The sequence below is a fragment of the Ostrea edulis genome, chromosome 6 (genome assembly GCF_947568905.1).
Source record: "Ostrea edulis chromosome 6, xbOstEdul1.1, whole genome shotgun sequence".
NCBI lineage: Eukaryota > Metazoa > Mollusca > Bivalvia > Ostreida > Ostreidae > Ostrea > Ostrea edulis.
The window spans coordinates 32,771,922-32,798,923 of NC_079169.1; the positions used below are offsets into that span (position 1 = coordinate 32,771,922).

Consider the following 27,002-nt stretch of genomic DNA (forward strand, 5'->3'; position numbering starts at 1 on the left):
GTCTAAGACAATTAGGGGCAAGATCAAAAGTTCAATATCTGACAAAAAGCTAAATTCACATAATTTTCACCAAGACCCCCTCCCCCTTCCCATAAAACTAAGTATGATGAAAGTTGAAACATATTGATTGACAAGTAAAAACATACAAGTATAAATAACACTGTATACTTTTTCTTCTGTTTATTCACAAATGAAAGTGTAGATTAAAACTAATAAATGTTTACTAAAATGTGATATTATTATGTGGTTTTTAACAGTCACTTGTCTTTTTTTCTTTTTCCACTGAAGTGTAATCGATGTCAGATGACAAAAAACTTACGGGAGTTTTTAACCCCCACCCCTAACTATTTGAATTTAGATTTTTATCCGACATCGATCTTTTGATCTTGCCCCTTACTGGGTCAGGATAAAAGTGAATATTCATAAAGGTATCCACACAGCCCTCCCCCCCCCCCCCCCCCCCCCCCCCCCACACACACACACGTAGTGTGAACTTATACTTCATAGTTATGTTTGTTATGAGCATGGAATGGCTATAACATTATTGTCTGTCTGGGAAAAAGACTGCATTTTTGTGGAGCAGACCTCGGCCAGCAGGTGTGAAATTCAGAACAGGTAACAAAGGGAACATGCTTTGTGTGTGGTGATTCATTCTCTCCACGTACCCTAATGGTTTTTATCAGATCATAATCAAAAGGTAGACAGATTGGTGTGATTTATTTAGAAAAAGTCTTTTTTGTGTCCTTCAGGTAAATTTTAGAGCTCTTAATTGCATTTTTGAAATCTTATGTATAAAATGTCATAATTGTCTTAAAAGAACTTTCAAATGTTACTGATAAAAAGAGCTTACATGCATATTCAACATGTCACTACTAGCATTTAGCTGACAGGAAATAGTTGGTTTAAGTGGAATGATTTAAAGTGACTGATTTATGATGATTCTCTCCAAAATTTTTTTTTTTTTTAATGATCAAAATCTGCAATCTGCTTTCTGATGTGTTTAAAAGGTTTCACAAAAAAAGATGGGGTATACATTTTTACAGAAGCTCATTATTGAGGGTTTAAAATTTGTTATGTAAACATAGATTGAGGTATAACTTATTGTTACAAAGTTTGAAAAATGTATGGTTATTGATCTAAGTTTAATATATACATGTATCATATTTCAAATATTCTTTAGGTAAAATATGCCATTAAAAAGTTAAAATTGGTTTCTGCATGTGCAAAATTTGGATGCTTTGATTTACAAAATTTCCATTTCACTTTAGTTTAACTGTAGACATAGACAGGGCTCGAGTCTTGTTTACGTAACACAGATTTAAGGCTAAAATATATATATATTGCTCTTATATCCTTTCATAATTTTGGTTACCAACATTATATGAGTTATACTTTTCATCTTTAACATCAAAATGAAAAATATTTATTTTAAAAAACATGAACCAGTCCCTTTAAGGAATAGATAATTTGGTTTATATTATGGAAGTTTAAACACATGCAATTATAGTGTACGTAATTTGAATAATCCGTGAAGGGATTTTAATATGTAGAAATTTCTCCCAATCACTTCCATTGTTTTCGTGTCTCCATAATACAACCAAACTAAAAGCAATTGGCCTTTTCGAGTTGTCGATTTCATGAAGTAATAAGAAATTCTTGCGATAGATTTAAGCTTGACTGGTATTTTCTTTTTAATATGTATTGAAACTTTATGGAGATCCATCTCATCAGAAGAAAACGTGGGATGAGTAATTAAAGGTCACAACACGATTTACGCAATCGCCTCACATCCAATTTAATGTGTGGATCGCAAGGTCCAAAGTCTTGTCATATTCCTTTGTAGATTATAGTACATTGAATTATACTTTCATGATCCTACATTTCATGATACTATGGCCAATTTCCATACTTCATTTGAGAATTTGAAAGTAGAATGTGATACACTGCGTAGTCTTTCAACTTATCTTTTGAATAAAATCCTCTTGTGAATGGAATTTGATATTTACATGTTTTTGGATTTAAGTTGGTTTTATGATTGTTCTTATGAAAAGTCTTTTTCTTTCATTTTAAAATACAACATTTGCTAAGATATTATGAAGTTAATCATTGGTACTAGTCAGTGAGTACACATAATTTTGTTTCCTGCACAGGTTAGTTTTACTCGTTAGATATTCTTTATATCTTGGATTTTACGATGTTAAAGTCAAAAGGAAAGGTCATTGTCTCATTGAAATCGCCTAACAATACATAGTTACATTCACTCCAGTCATTGCCTAACATTCCTACTAAATGAAACTGAAAATTAAAATCTGATTGACGTGTAACTTTTGAAAGAGGCTATAATCACTGCTTAGCTTTATTTCACGGAGTGCTGACATGCTATGCAACATATATATATTTCATGGAGCGCTAACGTGCTATGCAACATCTATATTTCACAGAGTGCTAACGTGCTATGCGACTATGTATTTCACGAAGTGCTAATGTGCTATGCCGGTGTACAAAGGCTGTGAGATAAATACTTTCAAAAAGTGAAAAACAACCTATTACTATCATATCCAATGTGTTTGTAAACATTCAATAGAACTGTTTGTGATTTTCTAGTTATGATCTTTAATTTTGCCACCTTTTTGGAACATGCAAAATTTTACCAATATCTTAGCCTAGACCCTATGCCTTTAAGTCTGATGCGGTAATGGCATGAGCAGGGCTCAAACACCGAATCCTGGTTACGAAGCGAATGCTCTACTACGACTGGTCTTAAATTTAGATGATGTTGAGATCTATAATCTTCCTTTGTAGATTATGGTGCTGAAATTTAATCTTCCTTTGTAGATTATGGTGTTGAGATGATGGAGTAGAGATGTTCTGGGTACAATACACACTCATTCTTTTTACTGTGTTAGCTGCCGTCCTCCTACCATGTCTGTCTGTCCAAAAAGCAGGTCAGTGACCAACTAATATATAACATTACATACAAATTACAAAGATATATAGAGAAATAAGAATTAATGTCCATTTATATAAAGTAAGAATGTTTAATGTCTGGTATAGTGGTGCAGGCACAAATTTGTTACAGTAGTGTATCATCCACAAATGTTTTAGTATTGATATATAACACAAACCTGACAAGGTATTTACATTTTGAATACTGTAGTCGTATTTAATTTCACGGAGTTATCATTTCGCCCATTATCATATTTGGTTTGGTCTACGGATACGAAATTCCGCTGAGTTGCATATGGCTTACATGAAAATAGCTTACATACTTTTTGGGTCCACTAGTATAAAATTCTGTAGAGTTTATGTGACCGTGGACACAGTGGAAGTAAGTACCTCGCATAACAATGTTCGTTTACATTATGCGAACAGAATTGAGTGTAGGTACACTTAGAACTGTTACACAGAGATGTGATTGAACTTGTCAGGAGACAGTTATATATAATGTATCTTACGTACTTGTTATTTAACAACACTTAATTAATTGCTACAAACAAACATTTTTCAAAAATGATGAAAATGGACACTGAATTTATGTTTATAGAAGTAAAATGAATACATTTCACCGAATGGAATCTTATTATTACCTTCCTCTATTGTGTTTAATACAGTGGGTAAATTTTTTGTAGAGTTATATACTGGAAATGGATACATAGCACAATTTAACTTTTGAACATTACAGTAAATTTACAAGATCGTTAAACTTTATGAATTTGGTGTTTGTACTAGTTACAGCCAGAATACACAAAGAAATATATATCAAGCTATGCATCGGTTTTGTTTGTAGCAAGTGTCTGTAAATAACAATGTAAAATTTAGTCTTTGATTGCTCTGTTTTTGATTTTTAGTCATCATAGAGGACCCCTGTACTGATGGTCAAAGGTACACACTAGGCCGTGATGGGTTGATTGTCATCAAGGCAGATGGGAACAAGTTTTTTACTGGTTCCTGTGTGGTGACATTACGAGCAGAGGACCCTCGCTATCAGTGCTCTAAGCTATGCTTTACTGTAGACACTTTCAAGCTTCAGGTCTGCGATCTTCGACTTGCCTTCTATGATACCGGTGTGTGGAATTATGGGTCATCACCAGCAGCTTGGGTAAGTTATATTGTATAAACATGCCAAGGTAAGATTATGCCAAGATATGAGTATAATAACATACCAAGTTACAGTATAAAAACATACCAAGTTACAATATAAATACATACCAAGTTACAATATAAATACATACAAAGTTACAGTATAAAAACATGTCAAGTTACCAAGTTTCAGTATAAATACATACCAAGTTACCAAGTTACAATATAAAAACATGTTAAGTTACCAAGTTACAATATAAAAACATGTTAAGTTACAATATAAAAACATACCAAGTTACAATATGAAAACATGTCAAGTTACCAAGTTACAATATATAAACATAACCAAGTTACAATATAAAAACATACCAAGTTACAATATAAAAAATATCTATATACAATATAAAAACATGTCAAGTTACAATATAAAAACATACCAAGTTACCAAGTTACAATATAAAAATATACCAAGTTACAATATAAAAACATGTCAAGTTACCAAGTTACAGTATAAATACATATCAATTTACAATATAAAAACATACCAAGTTACAATATGAAAACATGTTAAGTTACCAAGTTACAATATAAAATCATGTTAAGTTACAATATAAAAACATACCAAGTTACAATATGAAAACATGTCAAGTTACCAAGTTACAATATAAATACATACCAAGTTACAATATAGAAACATGTTAAGTTACCAAGTTACAATTTAAAAACATGTTAAGTTACAATATAAAAACATACCAGTTTACAGTATAAAACCATACCAAGTTTACATACTTATAAAAACAAGTCATTTTGATGGACTATTTCAAAACTATGTTTGGAATATATGAATAAGTGAAGGTGTGCTGGTATTGGTTCCCTCAGTGTTCACATACTGAAATATATAAGGCCAGATGATTGAAAAATAAATCAATTTTTTGTGTTGTCATTTGATAAAATACAACGTAACAGTGGGTGGTATCGGAAGATGTTAAAATTAAACCCGACAATGGATCTTTTCTGGTTATTGCACTTTGATTCCTTTTATTATTCATGATTCTTTTTTCATAGTTTACACAGTGAAAGCTGTAAAAAGATATGTTAACATTTTGACGAAATCTCAGCATTGGGAAAACTAAAAACATGTCTGTCTTGTTTACATTCTGGATTTGTGACAAAAAGATAATGAGCGTAGCTTTAAATATTCATTTACATATACGGGAGGCTGCAGGAACCGTCTTCAATATGACAATGGTTGATCAATAATCAATTATGTAAGTGTCCATGGCAATCTCTTGTATCATTTCCCAAAAGTCATTTCATGGCTTGAAATCACAGAGAGGGGACTACCTGGTAAAAATCAATCTTTATTTCTCATCCCTGCATCCATTTACAGAATACATCATCTTTTGATGTCTTTGTGTTGGAAATCTCCACCATTGTTCCGGTGCTGAAGGAACTGATGAGCTGAGAGCATCCTTCATTATATAGTATTGTAAAGAAGAGCTGTAAAATTGCTCTATCAAATTTCATATTGATGTCTATCGTACAACCATTACAGATTTTAATTGAAAATTTGAATACCAGACGGAATATATAATTCTCTGATATGCCAGAAGGAAAGATTTTTCAGATGGAAGGTTAAACCAGTAATGGGGGCCTAGTATTTCCTGTGTGGCTTTACGTTACTCTGCCAATGCTGCTCCATTTGTGAAGGAAAGAAATAAAATCAATTAACCAGAAAGTTTATTTTGAGATGCTACCGCATTTTCACATCGAATTTCATCCTCTGTCTAGGTATCATCTTAATTTCAATAAAAGATGGTCTGAGTTTCTTTAAATCTAACAGAAGTGTTGAACATTTAAATTCAGGTACACACATGTATAATCCTCCTCCACTTTAACTTTGTTGCTTGAGTTTGATTTTTTAGGTCAACTGAGTCATTCAGTTGACCTATTGTCATTGGTCTTCGTCCATTGTTGTCTGTCTTAATTCCGTTAACAATTTTCATTTTTAACTTCTTGAAAACTACATTGCTAATTGTTACCATTTTTGGTGTGAAGCTTCTTTAGGATAAGAATGTAAATTGTGATATTATCTTAGCTCCCCCAAGGCCTCTGGGTGGGGACAAAACTGCAAAAAAAAACTACTTCAGCTAGCACATGTGGGAGAAAATCCAAATGCATGGTTATGATGTCCTTGAAGCTCTTTACGGAAATTGTGAAATTCATAGCCCCTTAATTAGTTCAGTCTCTAGGATGAGGCTAATATGGCCATATGATAAAGATATATTAAATCATAACAAAAATCTTCTTCTCTTCTCTCAGACATGAGTGAGAAAACTAAATGCATGGTTGTGATGTCCATGAAGATCTCTTCAGAGTTTGCAAAAATCATGGCCCCAGGGTTAGGGGTTTAGGTCCTAGGATGGGGCAAATATAGTGGAAATGTAATAAATCTTGGAGAATCTTCGGCTTTACTCTCAGACACATATGAGGAAAACTTCAATGCATGGGTATGATGTCCATGGAGCTCTCTACCTAAAGTATGAAAATCGCAACCCCTGGATTAAGGATTTTATTTGCCCTAGAGTAAGGTCAATATGTCTCTCTACTGAAAATGTTTAGATTTTAGAAGAATCTTCTCTACTCTCAGACATGTGTGAGGAAAATTAAATGCGTGGTTATGATGAAACTCTCTACCTAAATGTGAAATTCATGACCTCTGGGTCAGGGATTCATGCCCTAGGGTGGGGCCAATATGGCCATATAGTGAGAGGTCTTAAATCTTATAAAATCTTCTCTCTTTCCACAAATGTAAGAGAAAAATTAAATGCATAGTTATAATGTCCATGACAGCCTTTTCCTAAGTTGTGAAAATCATGGCACCTGGGTTAAAGGTTTAGGCCCAAGGGTAAGGCTAATATGGCCATATACAGTTAAAATGCATGAAATCTTAGAAAAAATTCTTTTCTTTACTTCCACAGTAGTGGAAGATAAACTGAATGCTTGGTCATGATGTTCATGAAGCCTTAATTTATATATACTTGAATTGTGAAATATTTTGAGTAAATATATGTGTTCCACTTTAGAAAATCTACAGTGAATTACTGTGCAATGTAGTTTTGTAACAATAACTATAAGCATGTTGTGTGCATTAATCATAATTGAAACTGTGAATAAGAGAATGTTTGAACATTTTTATACTGGAAGGATTTTTTATCTAAAACTTGTTATAGAGTATATAATACTTAAGAAATCTTTTCTCGTTCTTCTGAAGTACAATGAAAGATGAATACGCATTTAAAGGAGAGGATGCAGCTGTCTACCAAAATCAGATATAATTTAACGGGGTGGCAAATAAATAAGAGCTTCAAACTTCATCTCTCTCTCTATTGTAATTAAATGGTATGCATATTTATAAAGATCATAAAGCTACTGTGTATGCACAAAAGACTCTAGAATGAGGCTTAAATGTAGATATGAACCCCCCCTAACAGGTCAATGTATGGGTTACAGTACTCAGGTGACAGTTAAGGTCTGTGGGCCTCTTGTTTTTAAAAAGTCACACACATTCATCGAATAAGTGTAAATAATATTTTATTTTGAAAACACAAAGCATAGGTAATGTCATTTAAAGACCATAGGAAACAAATTGAAAATTTCGGTAATTTGTTTTGATTTTTACTGTACCAATGTTGAATATCACATGTGTGTGATGATTGGTAATTATAGTGTAATACTAGATCTAACTAGGAATCAGGCTTCTGTTGTGTGTGCTAATTGGTAACTAGTGTAATATAACTAGGAATCAGGCTTCTGTTGTGTGTGATGATTGGTAACTATAGTGTACTACTAGATCTAACTAGGAATCAGGCTTCTGTTGTGTGTGATGATTGGTAACTAGTGTAATATAACTAGGAATCAGGCTTCTGTTGTGTGTGATGATTGGTAACTATAGTGTACTACTAGATCTAACTAGGAATCAGGCTTCTGTTGTGTGTGATAATTGGTAATTATAGTGTACTACTAGATCTAACTAGGAATCAGGCTTCTGTTGTGTGTAATGATTGGTAACTATAGTGTACTACTAGATCTAACTAGGAATCAGGCTTCTGTTGTGTGTGATAATTGGTAACTAGTGTAATATAACTAGGAATCAGGCTTCTGTTGTGTGTGGTGATTGGTAATTATAGTGTACTACTAGATCTAACTAGGAATCAGGCTTCTGTTGTGTGTGATGATTGGTAATTATAGTATACTACTAGATCTAACTAGGAATCAGGCTTCTGTTGTGTGTGATAATTGGTAACTAGTGTAATATAACTAGGAATCAGGCTTCTGTTGTGTGTGATGATTGGTAACTATATTGTACTACTAGATCTAACTAGGAATCAGGCTTCTGTTGTGTGTGATGATTGGTAACTAGTGTAATATAACTAGGAATCAGGCTTCTGTTGTGTGTGATGATTGGTAATTATAGTGTACTACTAGATCTAACTAGGAATCAGGTTTCTGTTGTGTGTAATGATTGGTAACTATAGTGTACTACTAGATCTAACTAGGAATCAGGCTTCTGTTGTGTGTGATGATTGGTAACTAGTGTACTACTAGATCTAACTAGGAATCAGGCTTCTGTTGTGTGTGATAATTGGTAACTAGTGTAATATAACTAGGAATCAGGCTTCTGTTGTGTGTGATGATTGGTAACTAGTGTAATATAACTAGGAATCAGGCTTCTGTTGTGTGTGATGATTGGTAACTATAGTGTACTACTAGATCTAACTAGGAATCAGGCTTCTGTTGTGTGTGATGATTGGTAATTATAGTATACTACTAGATCTAACTAGGAATCAGGCTTCTGTTGTGTGTGATGACTGATAACTATAGTGTACTACTAGATCTAACTAGGAATCAGGTTTCTGTTGTGTGTGATGATTGGTAACTATAGTGTACTACTAGATCTAACTAGGAATCAGGCTTCTGTTGTGTGTGATAATTGGTAACTAGTGTAATATAACTAGGAATCAGGCTTCTGTTGTGTGTGATGATTGGTAACTAGTGTACTACTAGATCTAACTAGGAATCAAGCTTCTGTTGTGTGTGATAATTGGTAATTATAGTGTACTACTAGATCTAACTAGGAATCAGGCTTCTGTTGTGTGTGATGATTGGTAATTATAGTGTACTACTAGATCTAACTAGGAATCAGGCTTCTGTTGTGTGTGATGATTGGTAACTAGTGTACTACTAGATCTAACTAGGAATCAAACTTCTGTTGTGTGTGATCAGGATAACAATTTCGTATGTTAGCACTATAGTAAATTAGCTGAGTTGAATACAATATGAAGTTTGTAAAAATCATGGCCCCCAGAGGTAGAAAAATCTTTCGATCCCTCTTTTCCTTTCCTAATTATGTTTTTCTTCATGCCCTTTACACTGTGCAACCTGAAAACCTCTGTAAGCCGACAAAATATTTATTCCAGATTGAGTCAAAGTAGATTTTCCCAGATTGAGTCAGAATAGACAGGTTTCACTGTACTAGGTAGAGGGATTGTAAGTTATTCATGAAAGGAATTTTTATGCCCCGAAGATTGGGGGGGGGGGGGGCATATTGTTTTTGTCTTGTCTGTCATTCTGTCTGAAACTTTAACCTTGCTAATAACTTTTTAACAGTAAGTGCTAGAGCTTTGATATTTCACATGAATATTTCTTGTGACAAGACCTTTCTGTGGGTACCAAAATCTTTGATCCTGTGACCTTGGGGTTTGATCTACTTTTTAAAAACTTTAACCTTGATAATAACTTTTGAACAGCAATTGTTAGAGCTTTGATATTTATCATGAGTATTCCTTGTGACAAGACCTTTTCCTGGGTACTAAATCTTTTAACCTTGGCATTTGACCTACTTTTAAAAAAATTGACATTGGTCATATCTTCTAAATGGTAAATATAAGAACTTTCATATTGCACGTGAGCATTTCTTGTGACAAGATCTTTCTACTGGTACCAAGGTATTTGTCCTTGTGACCTTGGCCATTTTTGGAATTGGCCATCATCGGGAGCATTTGTGTTTCACAAACACATCTTGTTTTATAATGAAAACAAATTATATTTGAAGGTTGGAGGCTGTGGCCCAAATCAGAACATTCAGAATAAAAAATGGTGCAGTTCAGGCAGCACAGCCACAATTCGACTGGAGAATATGCGTGGTTTTGCAGTCAGCATGGTCCAGAAATATTCCTTCTATATGACTGCTGTGTCAATTTGTTCAGAGGATGCCAGAATACCGCAGGAACAGGTGTCCGAGCCAGGTAAATAAACAAGAGATAAAATCTGATACTGTTTCACACTGTAAACTTTCAGGCTATTGTGTTTATATATAAATTATAGAGATGTAAAATTTTCCTTGATCAAAACATCACTGAATCACTCAATGGTGTTGGTGTCTAGTTTAAAGTTTAAGGCCTCAATTTAATTTCAAACTGTTATTGATCTAGCCCGGACCACAGCTGCACAACAGTAATATCTAGGGTTATACTGTATTAGTTTAACTGCAGGTGTTATATTAATTCATGAAATACAGGCTCTGGGCCCATTACACTGGAGTCCACTTTTGATCTCAGTCTCACTTTTTCACTGTGTGCTTGTGTCTAGTAAGTTTTGTTGCTTTAAGGCTTGATGCTGACCAGAGTAGTTTATAGCTCACCTTGTCCATTGTCAATTTTTCTATTGTCTGTCGTCGTTGTCATAAACTTCTCACATTTTCATCTTCTTCTCCAGAACCACTGGGCCAATTTCAACCAAACTTGGCACAAAGCATCCTTGGGTGAAGGGGATTCAAGTTTGAACAAATGAAGGGCCAAACTTTGATCCCCTATTTTGGCCAGATTCAATTCTATTAAAACTGCGGTTCTCGGGTTAGGATAAAGCCATAATAGGGGATCAAAGTTTTACATACAAATATATTGAAAAAGTCTTTAAAAATCTTCTCAAGAATCATTGGGCCAAAGAATTTTACATTTACATGAAAGCTTCCTGACATAGTGCAGATTCAAGTTTGTAAAAAAACTGGAAGTAGGTTCCACAGTTCCACACTTGAGGTTCCACAATAGGGGATCAAAGTTTTATATACATTATATAAGGAAAATCTGTAAAGAATAATAATAATAATAAATTTTATTTTGTAAAGCGTAAAATCCATATTGCTCTAAACATTATTTAAATAACAATAAAATAAGTAAAATAAGTTGTATAAGAACAAATGATTAGTAGGTGAAGATAAGGAGTTCAATATGATTGCACAACATAGTAATCTTGACCTAGATTTCATCTGCACAGACTAGTTGTAATGAATTGTAAACAGATGAGTCTTTAGTTTAGATTTAAAGATACAGAGACTAGCAGCAGTTCTGATATCATTCCACACTTTAGGGCCAGTAACACTAAAAGCTTGAGTTTGAATCACAGATGAGGTGGTAAATGTCACTTGTAGTAGGTTCAACACTGGACCGCAGAGTTCTGGAGGGAGCATAGGGTGTTATGAGTTCCTGCAGATAGGATGGAGCCATGTTGTTGACTGTTTTGTACACTAACACCAATGTCTTGAAGATGAATCTTTGCTGAACTGGCAGCCAATGGAGGGAGAGTAGTACTGGTGTAATGGTGTCGTATTTACGGGTGTCTGAGATTATTCTGGCTGCAGCGTTTTGTATGGATTGGAGCCGCTGGATCTGCTTTGATTTTAAACCGTAGTAGAGATAGTTGCAGTAGTCCAGCTTTGTTGTTATGAAGGCATGGACAACACATTCCAGCGATTCCCTGTCCAGATATCTCCTCAGCTGACTCAGGTTCTTAAGGTGGATGAAGGCACCTCTGCACACTGATAATATATGTGCCTCCATAGTCATGTGACAGTCAATGGTTACACCAATGCCTTTGGCCTTAGTAACAGGAGTGATAAGAGTACTTGCAGTGATGGTATGTGCAGATTAGAGGCCATTAGAGGATATCACTAGCACCTTAGTCTTGTCTGTGTTGATCTTGAGGTGATGCTGAGCCATCCAAGTTTGATCTGACCTCAAGCAAAACTCCATCTGACTGACTACAAGAGCGGCCTGTTGGACTTTAAAGCTGATATACAGTTAATTATCGTCAGCATACATGTGGTACAAGACATTGTTCTTTCTGAGAAGGGCCCCCAGGGATGCTGTGTAGATGTTGAACACAACGGGCCCGAGGACCGATCCCTGTTAGACACCGCAGCCCAACTCAGTGGCACTTTGACAATCTGGGTCCGATTGGTAAGATAGGATGTGAACCACATGAGCACCGTGTCTTTAATGCCAAGGTCCTTGAGTAGTTGCAGCAAGCGTGAATGAACTACAGTGTCAAAGGCAGCCGATAAGTCCAATTGCACTAGCAAGACAGCCTTCTGCTCTCCAATGGTACAAACCACATCGTTGTGAACTCGCAGAAGTGCCGTCTCAGTACTATGCCTCTGATGGTAAGCACTTTGGAATGGCTCCAGTAGATTGTTCTCACTGAGGTAGGTTTGTATCTGTGCTGCTACAACCTTCTCAATCAACTTGGATCGATATGCAAGGTTAGACACTGGCCAGTAGTCCTTTGGTATGTCAGGGTCCAGTGAAACCTTTTTACCTCACCTGAGCCGAAGGCTCAAGTGAACTTTTCTGATCAAAATTTGTCAGTTGTCTGTCGTCAGTGTCAGCTTCGTCATCGTCATTCACATTTTCATCTTCTTCTCCTGAACCACTGGGTTAATTTCAACCAAACTTAGCCAAAAGCATCCTTGGGTGAAGGGCTTTCAAGTTTGTTCAAATGAGGGGCCATGCCCTCTTCAAAGGGGAGATAATCACAAAAATGCAAAATTAGGGAAGGGTCATTTAGAAATATTCTTCTTAAGAACCACCAGGTCAGAGGAACTGACATTTACATGAAAGCTTCCTGACATAGTGCAGATTCAAGTTTGTACAAATCATGGCTCCCAGAGGTAGGTTGGGGCCACAACAGGATATCAAAGTTTTGCATAGAATTATATAGGGGAAATCTTTAAAAAAAACTTCTTCTCAAGAACCAACGCGCCAGAAGAGCTGAGATGTACATGAAAGCTTTCTGACATAGTGCAAATTCAAGTTTGTAAAAATTATGGCCTCCAGGGGTAGGTTGGGGTCACAATAGGGACTAAGGTTTTACATGCAAATATATATGGAAAGTCTTCAGATAAGGGCCAAGGTGACTCAGGTGAATGATGTGGCCCATGAGCCTCTTGTTCAGAGTGGTGTCACAATAGCTCCTTTGAAAGATGTTGGGAAGGAACCACTCTCAAGTGACTATTTATGATAGAAGTGATGACGGGAGCAAGAGCTTCACAAGGGATGTAGGCATACGGTCCAGTTCACATCTCTTGTTGACAGATTACCTAATCAACTTTGTGACCTCATCCACAGTAACATGTTGGAAATGACTAAGTTTAGTTTCATTGTCGAGTGCTTGTGGGTCAACAAGTGGATTGTGATTGTCACATGTAATGGAGCTGCGAATTCGTGTAAAAAAAAGTAACTAAACATGTCAGCCAGATCTGATGGTAATTTGTCGGCAGGCAATGGAGTGGTGGAGTTCCTACCAATCAGCTTGTTGACCACTCTGAAAAACTGCTTTGTTATCATGCACCAAAGTCCTATAGGCTAGGGTAACTCAGGTGAGCAATGTGGCCCTTGGACCTCCTGTAAGAATTTGGGGTTGCATTCTGAAGAATCTATAACTCTGGACCCTAACTGAACTAAACATTAAAGTTACACCAAGGAATGTGAACAAGCATGCTTGCTTTAAATGCTGTACATGACTTTACTTGCCCCTTGGTTCAAAAGATAAAGGTTAAAGTTTTTGAAAAGTAGGTCAAAGTCTTGGTACCAAAAGAAAGCTAGGCCTGGTCATGAGGAAACTGTATGTGAAATTTCAAAGGCATATCACTTTCGGTTCAAACGATATAGATAAAGTTAAGGTGGCTCATTACACCAAAATAGTATCTAATGATTCGTTAAACAGGCATGTAGCTGCCTATACTCAAGTCCATAGCTGCCTATACTCAAGTCTGCAACTGTGTACACATCATGTTAGAGAGAGGGAGAACTCTGTCAGATATTTGTCCCAAAAAATAACTTTATGTAATATAGTTACAATTCATAATTTAATCAACATCATAATGCCTATTCAATCAAATTTAGTCCTTTTTAAATTTCAAATTATCCACTGTGCACTCAAAGAAATGAAGAAAAAAGATGATTTTATTCATAAAACCCAGGAACTTTTAGGACCTCAAGGCGGTCACTAGACCCTTTGCCGTACTTGTGTATGCTTCATTTTCTTTCTGGCTGCGCGCCTGGTTAAAGTATCTCATATGAAGTATGATTTCGCCATTAAAAGAGTGATACATGTACCAGCTCTCAATCATTTAAATGAATTTTTTGTGTTTATGCTGTAATAAAAAAAAGTGAGCAGCTAGCTAGTCAATCTTAAAGTAGTATACAAATATTGCTGATGTTTATGTTTTCCTTTATGTCTTAAAAGGAAGTCAGCAATTACGATGAAATACATGTAGTATATCCCTCAACAAGTCATAATATAATTTTGGTAACAGTAATGGGTAGCCATAAAGATTTTGAGAAATAAATAGGTCAAAGTCCAAAGGCCACCATAGATTTTAAAGTTTTTGTAAAGATGTGGACAGTGAGATTCATAAGACTGCAGTTGATATGTAGTATAAATTCAAAATTGTGGAAACCGTGGCCCTGGAGCCTTGATAAAAGTTCAAAGTTTATAATTGGGAGCATATTGAAATATTCTCTAAAACATGTGCCACAACACATCATACCACAGACTCAAGAGTCCATACACTGCCCCAAAACTGATGCTATCTGATCCACCAATGGGTTGGTTATCAAACTATGCATTAACTGAACTCTATGATCTTCCAATATCATCATTCATCATATGACAAAGTGATTTTTATATGCCTATTTAAGAGGGGACATATTGAAGAGATGAATTTCATTTTGAATACACCAGGGTATAAACTGTTGACGCTTTATCCCAGCATACTTCATGAGGTGTGTTAGCGTATCATGATGCGTGTGCTGGCATGAAGTGTTGCTGTTTATACTGTTTTGTGTTTTCAAAAATAAAATATACTATTCTATTTTCATTTCTGGTGAAGAATTCCAAGCCATGAAGATAGTCGTACTATATTTATTAAGATTCATATGCCTATTGTTCTCATTAATCAGGATCACATGACCTGTTTTGTGCCATTACCCTTTTTGGGCTCATTTAGAGTCCTAGAATCAACAAACTTTGTGAATTGGTGCATCTGCAGAGGTATGCCATAGGAATGTAACAATGGCAAAAGTATTGAAAAAAATATGTTAAAAGGGAGGCAATCCCTACAAACATAAGACAGTAATGCATTAATTGGCCTCATTTAAAAATTGATTGCATCAAAAAATACCCATTTTCTTACAAAATATACATTGTAGCCATATAACAATATAAATAATTTGTTGCCAACAATAATGACATAAATATACATTAATTATATGTGCTACACTACAAAATTGCAAAGACTGAACAAGGACGTCACACAGCTTGTCCTGGAACTAGGATCTAAGCCATGGTATTTCAGGGAGTGCAGCTGGAGGTACAAATATCATTTTGATAAGAGCCAAATTTCATGTATCAATTAAAGATCACTCAGTGAATATATATGTCAGAAGGCTGTGGAAATGATTTGTCACTCCTTTAGTTATGGGGCATTTCAGTGTACAACTCAAAATTGTTAAGTAATTCATACCATGTGAAAGAAGTTCTCGAAATACATGTAATAAAACGAAATATCATTTCTGTAGTTATTTGAACAATTCAATTGATATATCGACAAGTCAATTGTTGCATCAAAGTTGACATGATTTTGTGTCATGCCTCCTCAATCATCGAATCAGTCACAGCAACAACTTTCACTTTCGGAACCCCTTTTTGTTTTTCAACTATTCTATGACAGTGTACGGAATTCCGAAAAATAAATTCACGTGAATATACACGATTTTTACTGATCACGTTGTTGCTATCCGTCTCTACCTTAAGTTAAACATCGTATCATGTGCTGTGGTGGTGCACTATATTCTTTACCTGCATGTACTCAGTGACAGAAATAGGTTTCACTTATTCAACAAATGTCCCATACTGTCTTTTATATAAAGAAATCCCCACTTTATTGTTAGGTGCTTCTGCTGTGTTGAACTACTGTTACCGATAGCATATAAAAGGCAACAGCCAGGCGCGTAGCTGCCTATTCACAAGTACACAATTGCATACACATCTTTTAAGAGAGAGAGATTGAGAGATCTTTGCTGTTAAAATATCCAACTGTGCCACAAAAATAAATGCATTATATAGTCCCGGTTTATAATTTAATCAGCATCATGATGTCCATTCAATCAAATTTAAAGTCCTCTTTAACTCACCTGAGCCGAAGTCAGTTCAGTGGATCAAGGTATTGTGGATTTGTGGGGTGGTTTAGTTGCAGATCTGTAGCTGTAATTATTTGTCTGTTTCAGTATTTTCCCATAGAGCTATACAGTTCTGTTGCTAGGGGTGGGGGCATGGACCCAAAACCATGGTATGTGACAAGGGTCTCAAGGACGCAAACATCCTTATTTCATGTAAATTAGAGTTTTTCTGATATTCACACTGTGACCTCCTGGAGCGTTGAATTATCGAGTCGCCTCCACATGGTGTGCGACAAAGTCCTCAAGGACATTATTTTTCAACTTAGAATGTAAACCTCCTCATTTGATTTCTGATGTTCACACGACCTACTGGAGTGTTGATTAATCACCTCTACAGCGTGGGTTTGAACATTACTATATTCACCAGTTCTTTATGAACCCAATGTATTTCGCACCTTTTTTGTCTACGGTATTGCTGTCTCTTATTGTAGGTGTTAAGTAAAGAATTTGGTTTTTAATTAGTCCTCACTTCATTATAACTATCAATACTGATTGCTACTTCACCAAACGCTCGGCATTTATAAGTGAGAATCACAGACCTTTAAGGGGAAGGCAAACCCAAAAAATTTTACATAATAGATTATAGGATTAATTATATGGTAAAAATTTGTCATTCAATTCTGTTGATATACAGCCTAGATAAGATTCAGTACTATTATTTGAAAATGATAATTGAAATTCCCGCCATCTATAGAGGCTGCCATGATGCAGAACTTTTTTGTATTCAAGACCACAAAAATCAATAATTTTGACGTCACACTCTCTGAGATTTTAAGAGCATCAAAGATGTGCATGTGGTAGATTTTATGAATTAAAAGGTTGATGCTTTCCTATCAAGCTGTTATAATTGCATTAATGCGAAGGGGAGATGTGAAAAGTTTTTTTCTCTCGAAATTTCTGACCCAACCAAGTCATCTGAAAAGAAAAGACAATGTAAACTGTGGATCCATCATTTGCATTATGACAAGTTGAGGTTCGAGACATTTGTATGAAGAAATGTGACTCAACTGAACATCTTCTTTTCATAATTTCTTCTTGCGAAAGAACGGCCACAAATCTATAGGGCTCCAAAACTGTTCATTACTTGTCATGTTTATAGTGCTGCTGATGAAATAAACCAGAAACGACGGTGTGACTTCATAAATTAAACTTCAATGGCAGCTCTCTTAGTGGTGGGTAATTTAGAATATATGATAGATTAATATTGATTTCATAATTAAGCGAGGATTGTTGTTAAAGAGTGTCATTTACGATATCAGTAAGTAATATTTTATTCATAAAAGCAACAATGTGGTTAGGGTTGCCTTTCCCTTTAAAAACAGAGGTCCTGTGTTGTGGCAGACGTTGGCACGATAAATAATCCTCACTGCTACAGCCCTGAGCACTAAGCATAGGTCTAAATTTGTGAAACTTCAGACAGCTGGTGATGTCTGAATATGATTGAAAAATTCTTGATGGGACATAAAACAACCAACCAGAAATGTAACTTTCAGGGGAAAAAGTGGGATATTCCAATTTTTTTCAGGGATCCAGCTCTGCAGCTTATGAACTTGATGGGACAGTAATTTTTATGTAAAGTATATTCACTGATCTTTTGCAATACATGCTCTAAAATTAAAATAAAAGAATTAAATATTTGGTTTTTCCCCATGGTACAGGGTACATGATTTCCCTCATCACTTTACAAAGAATATACGATGAATTTTTATTAGTGGATCATAAATAAACATATGGACCTTTAATGGTTGACATATGTGCTTTACTATATGCTGTTTTTATGAAATGTTTATTGTTTTATTTGATTGACATACTTGAAAGTAATTTTTTATATGTAAAAAAAAACACTATTTTATTCATCCAATAGTATGTGAGTTTTGCTATTGGTGGATCTCCATTTTTAGATTATTATTCTGTAACATTCTTTAGTGTGTTATGTTAGACTTAATTAATCATCAATATGCCAAAATAGAGGTGATTCTGCTGAAAAACTTAAAAACATTGACATTGAATAAAATTAAGCATGTTCTGCATATGATCAATTTTTAAATCAAATCAAGTTACTGACAAAAAAGTTTATGTAAGTTTGTTTGATGTCTGCATTTCGCAAATTCTTATGCACCTGATCCCACCTTAGGTGTGTCCAGTGGTCTGTGTTTGCCCTATTCTTAATTTTGTATTCTTCATTGGATTCATGAGAATATTGAATGTTGTTTTTATTATTTTTCATTAGGAATTGTGAGCTTTGATGTGTTTTTAGCTCACCTGAGCGACTGGCTCAAGTGAGCTTTTCTGATCAAAATTTGTCCATTGTCTGTCGTCATCAATTTAAATTTTTCACATTTTCCATCTTCTTCTCAAGAACCACTGTGTCCATATCAACCAAACTTGGCCAAAAGCATCCTTGGGTGAAGGGCTTTCAAGTTTGTTCAAATGAAGAGCCATGCCCCCTTCAAAGGGGAGATAATCACAAAAATGCAAAATTAGGGTAGGGTCATTTAAAAATCTTCTTAATGTGGGTCCTTAGTCCTGGATATTTGGGGTTTAGGTAGCATTTTTTTGTTTGGAATCAATAAATTAACATTCAGAGTAATGAAAAAATGTAAATTAGTTAAGGATTTCCATATTAATTTTCATTACAGACACTACTGAAGTCATGTACCCCTGTGTAGATTTTTATGAAATTCATTGGAAACAGTTATTTGTCGTTATTTTAAAATAAAAACAACAAGAAAATTGTTTAATTGCATTTATTTATCAAGAAACATGTCAATAACTAAAATACATGTCATTTTCAATATGTTCCATCAAGTTTTAGAATAATAAGTCCAGAATTATTGAGTTAGCATTATTCTCCAAAATGTTAAAAAAATGAATAAATGTGAACACAATTTCCTTATAGCATGGTTTACATATCATTTTTTCTGTTTATATTAGTAGATGTACATCTATTATAGTTATTTATGAAAAAAATCCATACCTTTCCTTAATAATTTCAAATTTATAGCTTCTAGAGTATGTATACCCCCATAAAAAAACGATGTCTGGCACCATACAGCTGAGCTATTCAAAATCACTCATGGATTAAAATTTTTTGTTTTTTCACGAAAAGACACTGATAATGATTCCTTATCACTTTGGTAAAATGTTTGTGAAAAATAAAGGAAATCTATCGCATAATAGACTTGATAAATAATTTATTGAAAACAGAGTTAATTTCCTTGGATTCAATATTTTGAAACATATCATTGACTATTCAAATATAACTAAGACTTTTGAAGTATTTTATGGCTGACAATTTTTTAAAAAATAACTATTGATAAAGACTCCAACAAAATTTATGTTCCAGTCATTAAATCATTGACTTTGCAAAATCTTATGACGTCACAGGAGTGCGGAACTACGTTAAGAACCACTGGGCCCGAGGAGCTGACATTTACATAAAAGCTTCCTGACATAGTGCAGATTCAAGTTTGTTCAAATCATGGCCCCTGGGGTAGGTTGGGGCCACAATAGGGGATCAAAGTTTTGAATAGAAATCTATAAAGAAAATCATTAAAAATCTTCTCAAGAACCATTGGACCAAAGAGGTTGACAATTACATGAAAGCTTTCTGACATAGTGCAGATTCAAGTTTGTAAAAATCATGGCCTCCAGGGGTAGGTTGGGGCCACAATAGGTACTAAGGTTTTACATGCAAATATATATGGAAAGTCTTCAGATAAGGGCCAAGGTGACTCAGGTGAGTGATGTGGCCCATGGGCCTCTTGTTAAGCAGAATGTATGAGCTTTGTGTCATGTTTTAAGCAGTAACTGTGAGCTTTGTTGGGTTATTTTTTGTAGCGTTTGGGGGTAGTGTGAGTGTGACCGTGATCATCATTATTGCTGTGCTGGGCTGTGTCACCATCTGTACCTGTGTGGTTGTCATATTCCTGGTGTGGTATGTTAAACGTCGCACTGCCATGGAACGACAGGGAACAAATGATTATCGCAACCACACAATACATATACCAGAATCCGGGTCAGGTATGTGCACTGAAACCACACACTACACAAATATACCACAACCACACACAAGTTTACCACTATCATACACTACACAAATATACTACAACCACACACAACACAAGTTTACCACTACCATCCACTACACAAATATACCACAACCACACACAACACAAGTTTACCACTACCATACACTACACAAATATACCACAACCACACACAACACAAGTTTATCACTACCACACAAATATACCACAACCACACACAACACAAGTTTATCACTACCACACAAATATACCACAACCACACACAAGTTTACCACTACCATACACTACACAAATATACCACAACCACACACAAGTTTACCACTACCATACACTACATAAATATACCACAACCACACACAACACAAGTTTATCACTACCACACAAATATACCACAACCACACACAACACAAGTTTATCACTACCACACAAATATACCACAGCCACACACAAGTTTACCGTACCATACACTACACAAATATACCACAACCACACACAAGTTTACCACTACCATACACTACACAAATATACCACAACCACACACAAGTTTATCACTACCACACAAATATACCACAGCCACACACAAGTTTACCATACCATACACTACACAAATATACCACAGCCACACACAACACAGGTTTATCACTACCACACAAATATACACACAACCACACACAACACAAGTTTACCATACCATACACTACACAAATATACCACAACCACACACAACACAAGTTTACCACTACCTCACAAATATACCACAGCCACACACAACACAAGTTTATCACTACCACACAAATATACCACGACCACACCCAAGTTTACCACTACCACACAAATATACCACAACCACACGCACAAGTTTACCACTACCACACAAATATACCACAACCATACACAACACAAGTTTACCACTACCACACAAGTTTATCACTACCACACAAATATACCACAACCACACACAACACAAGTTTATCACTACCACACAAGTTTATCACTACCACACAAATATACCACAACCACACACAAGTTTATCACTACCACACAAATATACCAGAACCACATACAAGTTTACCACTACCACACAACACATGTACCATAACCACACACTACACAATTGCAGCACAATCACATACTACACAAATATACCACAATCACACACAAGTGTACCACTATCACACACTTAAAAAATATACCACAACCACACACAAATGTACCAACATATAACACAAGTTTACCCAACCACACACTTCACAATTCTAAAAATGTACATATACTGAGATAGTTTCTGATATTTTCTAAAGAAATAATCTTGACCCCATGCAATATAACACTTAACTGTTCTTTTAGATAATTATCACCCAGTTCAGGCCACAGACAATGGTTGTCATGGTGATGAGGAGACCAGTGATTTAATGAAGGAATCAACACAAAACAACAGGATATGGCAGGAGCCCAGTGCCCCACCCCAGGAGGGGGAGGGAGAGGGCCCCCAGAACCAGAGACCACCAAGTTATTGCAGCACACCCCCAGAGTACAGGCCCTTTCTTCTCAGCAATGAACAGGCTTCCTCTAATGGGGAAAACATTTGAGATCAAACTTCATCTTTTCTCAAGAGTTTAATAAAATATGTATTGTATGTATATTCTGCACTTTACCTGTCATCCAACGGAAGGGCAGTCTTCTATTTTTATCTGGGTCAATCTGTTTATTGTTTTCATACATTCTTGTTTTCAATGTATGTGTGTATTGGTTAAAACCAAAAAGTTTTGTCATTAAATGTCAATGTGTTTTTAACTGCAAAGTTATCAATAATCAAACTGATTTCATGCACCTTCAAATATTCATTTCTACAATATGACTGCACTCATAAACTCAATCTTACATATGTTTACATTCTCTTGATAAAGCAAGTTCTGAAAAAAAATCACATTGTGCTTTTAGCAGCTACAATATAATATTTCTATGATTTATGATGCAAATTATATTTTCGTATAGAGTTTTCATGAATGTTTTCATAAATGTGCATTTACATGACTTTGTGAGGAGACTTGTAAATAGTTCATACAGTGTTCAATACAGAACAGTTAATTTTATTACTACACAACCTTAGTTGCAGCCTAGGTCAGTATTACAGAGGCAATTAACCATCCCATCCTTAGTTTTCTCTGTAAAAAGCTCTGTGCAATATTTCGTATCAAATGTGTTGACATTTTAAAGAGTCTCAAATAAAGAATAACTTGTGCTCAACAGAAGACCTGTATGTACTGTATGTGCTCCATGTAAATCTCCTGATTAGCTTTCTTCTCGCTGTACAATGCATTGTGAAACTGCGAGAGGATTACCATATTTGTTCATGTGCCATATTTGATCCCCCCCCCCCCCCCCAGGTCATTTTCAGTGTTAATGACATTCTAATGGTTGTTTTGTATTAAGCTGTCCAGCATCTAGTGTCATAAGAAGATTATGAAAGAAGTTGAAGTGAAAATCATGTGTAATCTCACAAAATAGAGGTGCAGACAAGTATAGAGTAAAGATTTTATTATGTTTTTTTTTTAATCATTATTATAATTGTATGGTTGAATCTCAAATTTTGTTTTACGATATATATTTATCTTGTTTGTAACAATCTTTATTTTTTGTATGAGGTCATTTTCAGTGTTAATGACATTCTTATGGTTTTTTTGTATTAAGCTGTCCAGCATCTAGTATCATAAGAAGATTATGAAAGAAGTTGAAGTGAAAATCATGTGTAATCTCACAAAATAGAGGTGCAGACAAGTATAGAGCAAAGATTTTAACACAGTTCCTATGCTGCTTGCAGACACAGAGAAATTATACTTTTAATTGTCATCTGTCCCTCCTTGTCTCAATGGAGTCCCTCCATGTGTGGGTGGGATCACAATTTTACAGCAAAAGTCAAAACTTTTATGAATATTCATCACAGTGCAGTTTAATATCTGACAGACAAGGCCGTACCTAAGATCTTCTGTTTGAGGTCAAGGTTACATCTAGAATCATCTGATCAAGGTCACAGGTTATTTAAGATTATGCTATAGTCGTAGAGTACTATTGGATATGGTCAGCGATAAGGATATAAGGAAGTACAGAAACTGAGAGAATACAAAGAAAACGTCAGATAGGGTTGCCATGGTACCTCTGCATTAAAGTGATATGGTTTTTCCAGTGAACTTTAGTTAAAGCTCTTTAAGAAAAGCAATTATAGGCTTGAAAACATTTATTATTCGGCAAATAGCATGGCTGAAGTAGGAATGTGATAATTTTCAAAATATAATTTGAAACAGCTGATTTAATTTAGTATTGATTTGCGAAGGATAAGAAATGTCGCACAGGTATCCACAAGTTCAAGCACCTGTAAGTCAAACGTGTGTCATTCATATAAAATTGTTAATAAACATTTTGAATAATATGTTTTACGTATTTAAGGTTGTATTCTGTTTTATTATTGTTAATTTAGTTTTGTTTTTGCTTGACTAGTCTTGGCCAATCCTTGATGTTGTGACATTTATTGGCCGACATAATTGGCCTATCCTCATGCTATGCCTGTCTCATTTTCAAGGATAGGCAGGGCATGATATGAAAATATTATGTACTCACAATGGATTTTTCTCATACTTTATAAAGTCATAGCATAGTGGACCCTCAATACAAATCATGTGAGGGTTCTTGTCAATGAAGGGATTTTTTTGGCTTGGAAGAGTTACCTCTTCTGAAATCGATTTTAGTCCTGTTGAACTTTCTTGGAGTAAAATTCACACAAACTGTAGGGAATGATTACCCTTTCAATAATTTTTCAGAATCCTCTCCATATTTTAAGAATTCCAATGAATTATGCAAATCAAATTTATTCTGATTATTTCATCAAAATTCAATGGTGGATGAAATTGAGTAAATAAAAAAAAACCCAACAACAACAGAATCACACCTTAGCAATGTTTTAATTTGCTTGGGATTGAGAGACTTATCACTGTGACATCACAATGTACCTTAGAGCTACAACATCATAACCTAGCTATGAGACGTAACATAGTTTAGTAGGCTATGATGTCATACATGTAGCTAGCAAAGCGAAGACAGCCATTATCCTGTCAGATGTGAAGTCTCTCGGACGTAATATATTTCAATCCCGTGATTAGTGTCCTGCCTATTCTCAATGAAATACAGCCATTTCTAGTCTTTGTTTAAGCATTAGATAATAAAATCATGCAAGAAAATAGGGTAATAAGAGGAGTGTTGTTTTTGTTTACACATGCATGTTGGGAGAGGCTTGTGTGTACTTCTGTAAATATAATAATGAGCGAGTCATTTATTTCCATTCTTTTGAGTCTGGCATTTACAAATCCTTTTATGTACAAAATATTATACACACTGTAACACAGCTAAATGGTGAAGGGAACATACACTCATGTGACTGACAAAAATTATCAAAGTTTTTAAAAATAGAATGGTTCTTTTCACCGATTATTATTCCAACACTGACCTACTAATTATCAGCAGAGATCGAGATAAATGCCTGTAACTCCCCATAAGCTTTTTTTAGTGGTTAGAAAAGACTTTCTGAATTTGGTTTACAAATCAGTAATATAGCGTATTGTGTCGTAATATTTTCAAACTTGGTGGACTTTATCTTTAAAGCGAGTTCAAAATTTTGATCCTCGCAGTAATTCATATAGTACCCATGAAGTCCCCAGCAGTGAATAAAGTCCATTACCCCACCAGTCAGAAGCAGATATACAGTCTAGTCTTGTTATTTCAAGTTTTAGAAAGTGTTCATGAAGATTTTTTTTTTTTACTGCACTATTTTTTAATCACTGGGTATATAACAACATTGGGATATGTGGTGATTAAAATGCTCCTCTAATTTCCCGTGGAACATTTCTGAGGGAAATTGTTATATGATCGGAGATTGTAAAACAGATTATGAAGTAAATCACTAAGTCTGAGAAATTAAGAATATTTGTTATATACTGGATCTCCAATTAAAGAATTTAGTGCAGTGTTATTTTTGATAAAGGGTATAAATTAAAGATACTCCGAGCAGAATTCTTGTAGAAAGGTTGATTTCCTTTGCGCCGGATGTTAATTACATCAAGCTTGTTGTTCTATGTATATGGATAAATGTGTAATTACATTATTGGCATAATTAATATTTTGTTATGTACATGTAGTACAAATGTGTTATTTTTTCATGCATTGTAATTCATGAATTGTCATTTATATACAGTGTACATGTATAGTTATGAACAAATATAATACATTTTAATTGATAAAATTTTGTTAATTATTTTCTGTGTATGAGACAATGCAGGTACATGTACATATGTTTTAATAAGTTTACAGAGCAAAAGCAATATATTTTGAGGTCATTGTTTGAAACTAGTAAGGTTAAAAAATACTCAGAATTTGGAATTTGTAATGAGCCACAAGAGGCCCATGGGGTTAAAGGTCACATTTTGATGATGGAAATATTGATATCAATGGATAATTTCGAATTACATATTTTATAGGAGACCAAGTTAGGTCACTGTGAAATGTGAGTTTTCTATTTGAGTTCTGAAAGCCTGCATATTCAGTACATTTAGTTGACGCTATATAGAAGTACATATTCAGTAAACTTAGTAGACACTACAGTGTATATAGAATTTTGGGATCCCCCACTGAATGGAATGTCTATTGAGGAGGAATGCTACATCAGAGAAATTTGAAGTGGAGGATAACAACATTTTGAAATTGAAAACTTAATTTTACTTTGTATTGTCAAACAATGCAATTTTCATAGAAAGCAATCTGAAAAAAAATTAAATCCCTTGCTGGTCTTGAACCCACGGTAAATGGAAAAAAAGTCACAATCTGGGTAGGAAAAAAAGTCACAGGAAAATAAGTCACAGGAAAAAAAGTCACAATATGTATAAAGAGCTAGTGCATATGACCACTAACATATTTTTTCCTTCATCCTATGTATGGCTTCAAAAATTGTAAATTGATGACATTTTGTCTACTTTTACAGGAAATACACTGTCTAGAAAAGGGGAAAGGTGCCTTGTGAAGCCACTAATTAATCTCAACAGTCCCTGTCAACAACTGTTGTAAATACTTAAAGTTAATTACTTTTTATTGGGGTTATTTGTTTGTTTTAACATTAAAATATATAAACTCTGTTGCAAATGATTAAAAAAAACATGGAATCTTATAACTTTGAATCAAATTTAAGTAAAACTTTTCTCCTTATATAATCGACTTTTTTCTATATATACATGTAGTTTTCTTTCAAAATATA

General features: G+C 34.8%; 1 protein-coding gene across 3 annotated transcripts in view; it reads left to right on the plus strand.

The window, feature by feature from the left end:
• LOC125646770 (uncharacterized) overlaps positions 1–25,997 on the plus strand; it is a 31,037-nt gene extending 5,040 nt beyond the window's left edge. For 2 of the 3 annotated variants that reach the window (XM_056139345.1, XM_056139346.1), the window contains exons 2-5: positions 2,836–2,945; positions 3,849–4,099; positions 10,196–10,388; positions 20,499–21,469. In XM_056139345.1, the coding sequence (XP_055995320.1) occupies positions 2,864–2,945; positions 3,849–4,099; positions 10,196–10,388; positions 20,499–21,046 (1,074 nt within the window). In that variant the 5' untranslated portion in view covers positions 2,836–2,863 and the 3' untranslated portion in view covers positions 21,047–21,469. Of the gene's footprint in view, positions 1–2,835; positions 2,946–3,848; positions 4,100–10,195; positions 10,389–20,498; positions 21,470–22,054 lie in introns of those variants that run through there. The other variant, XM_048873297.2, reaches the window with a different exon arrangement.
• The last annotated feature ends 1,005 nt before the right edge of the window (positions 25,998–27,002 follow it).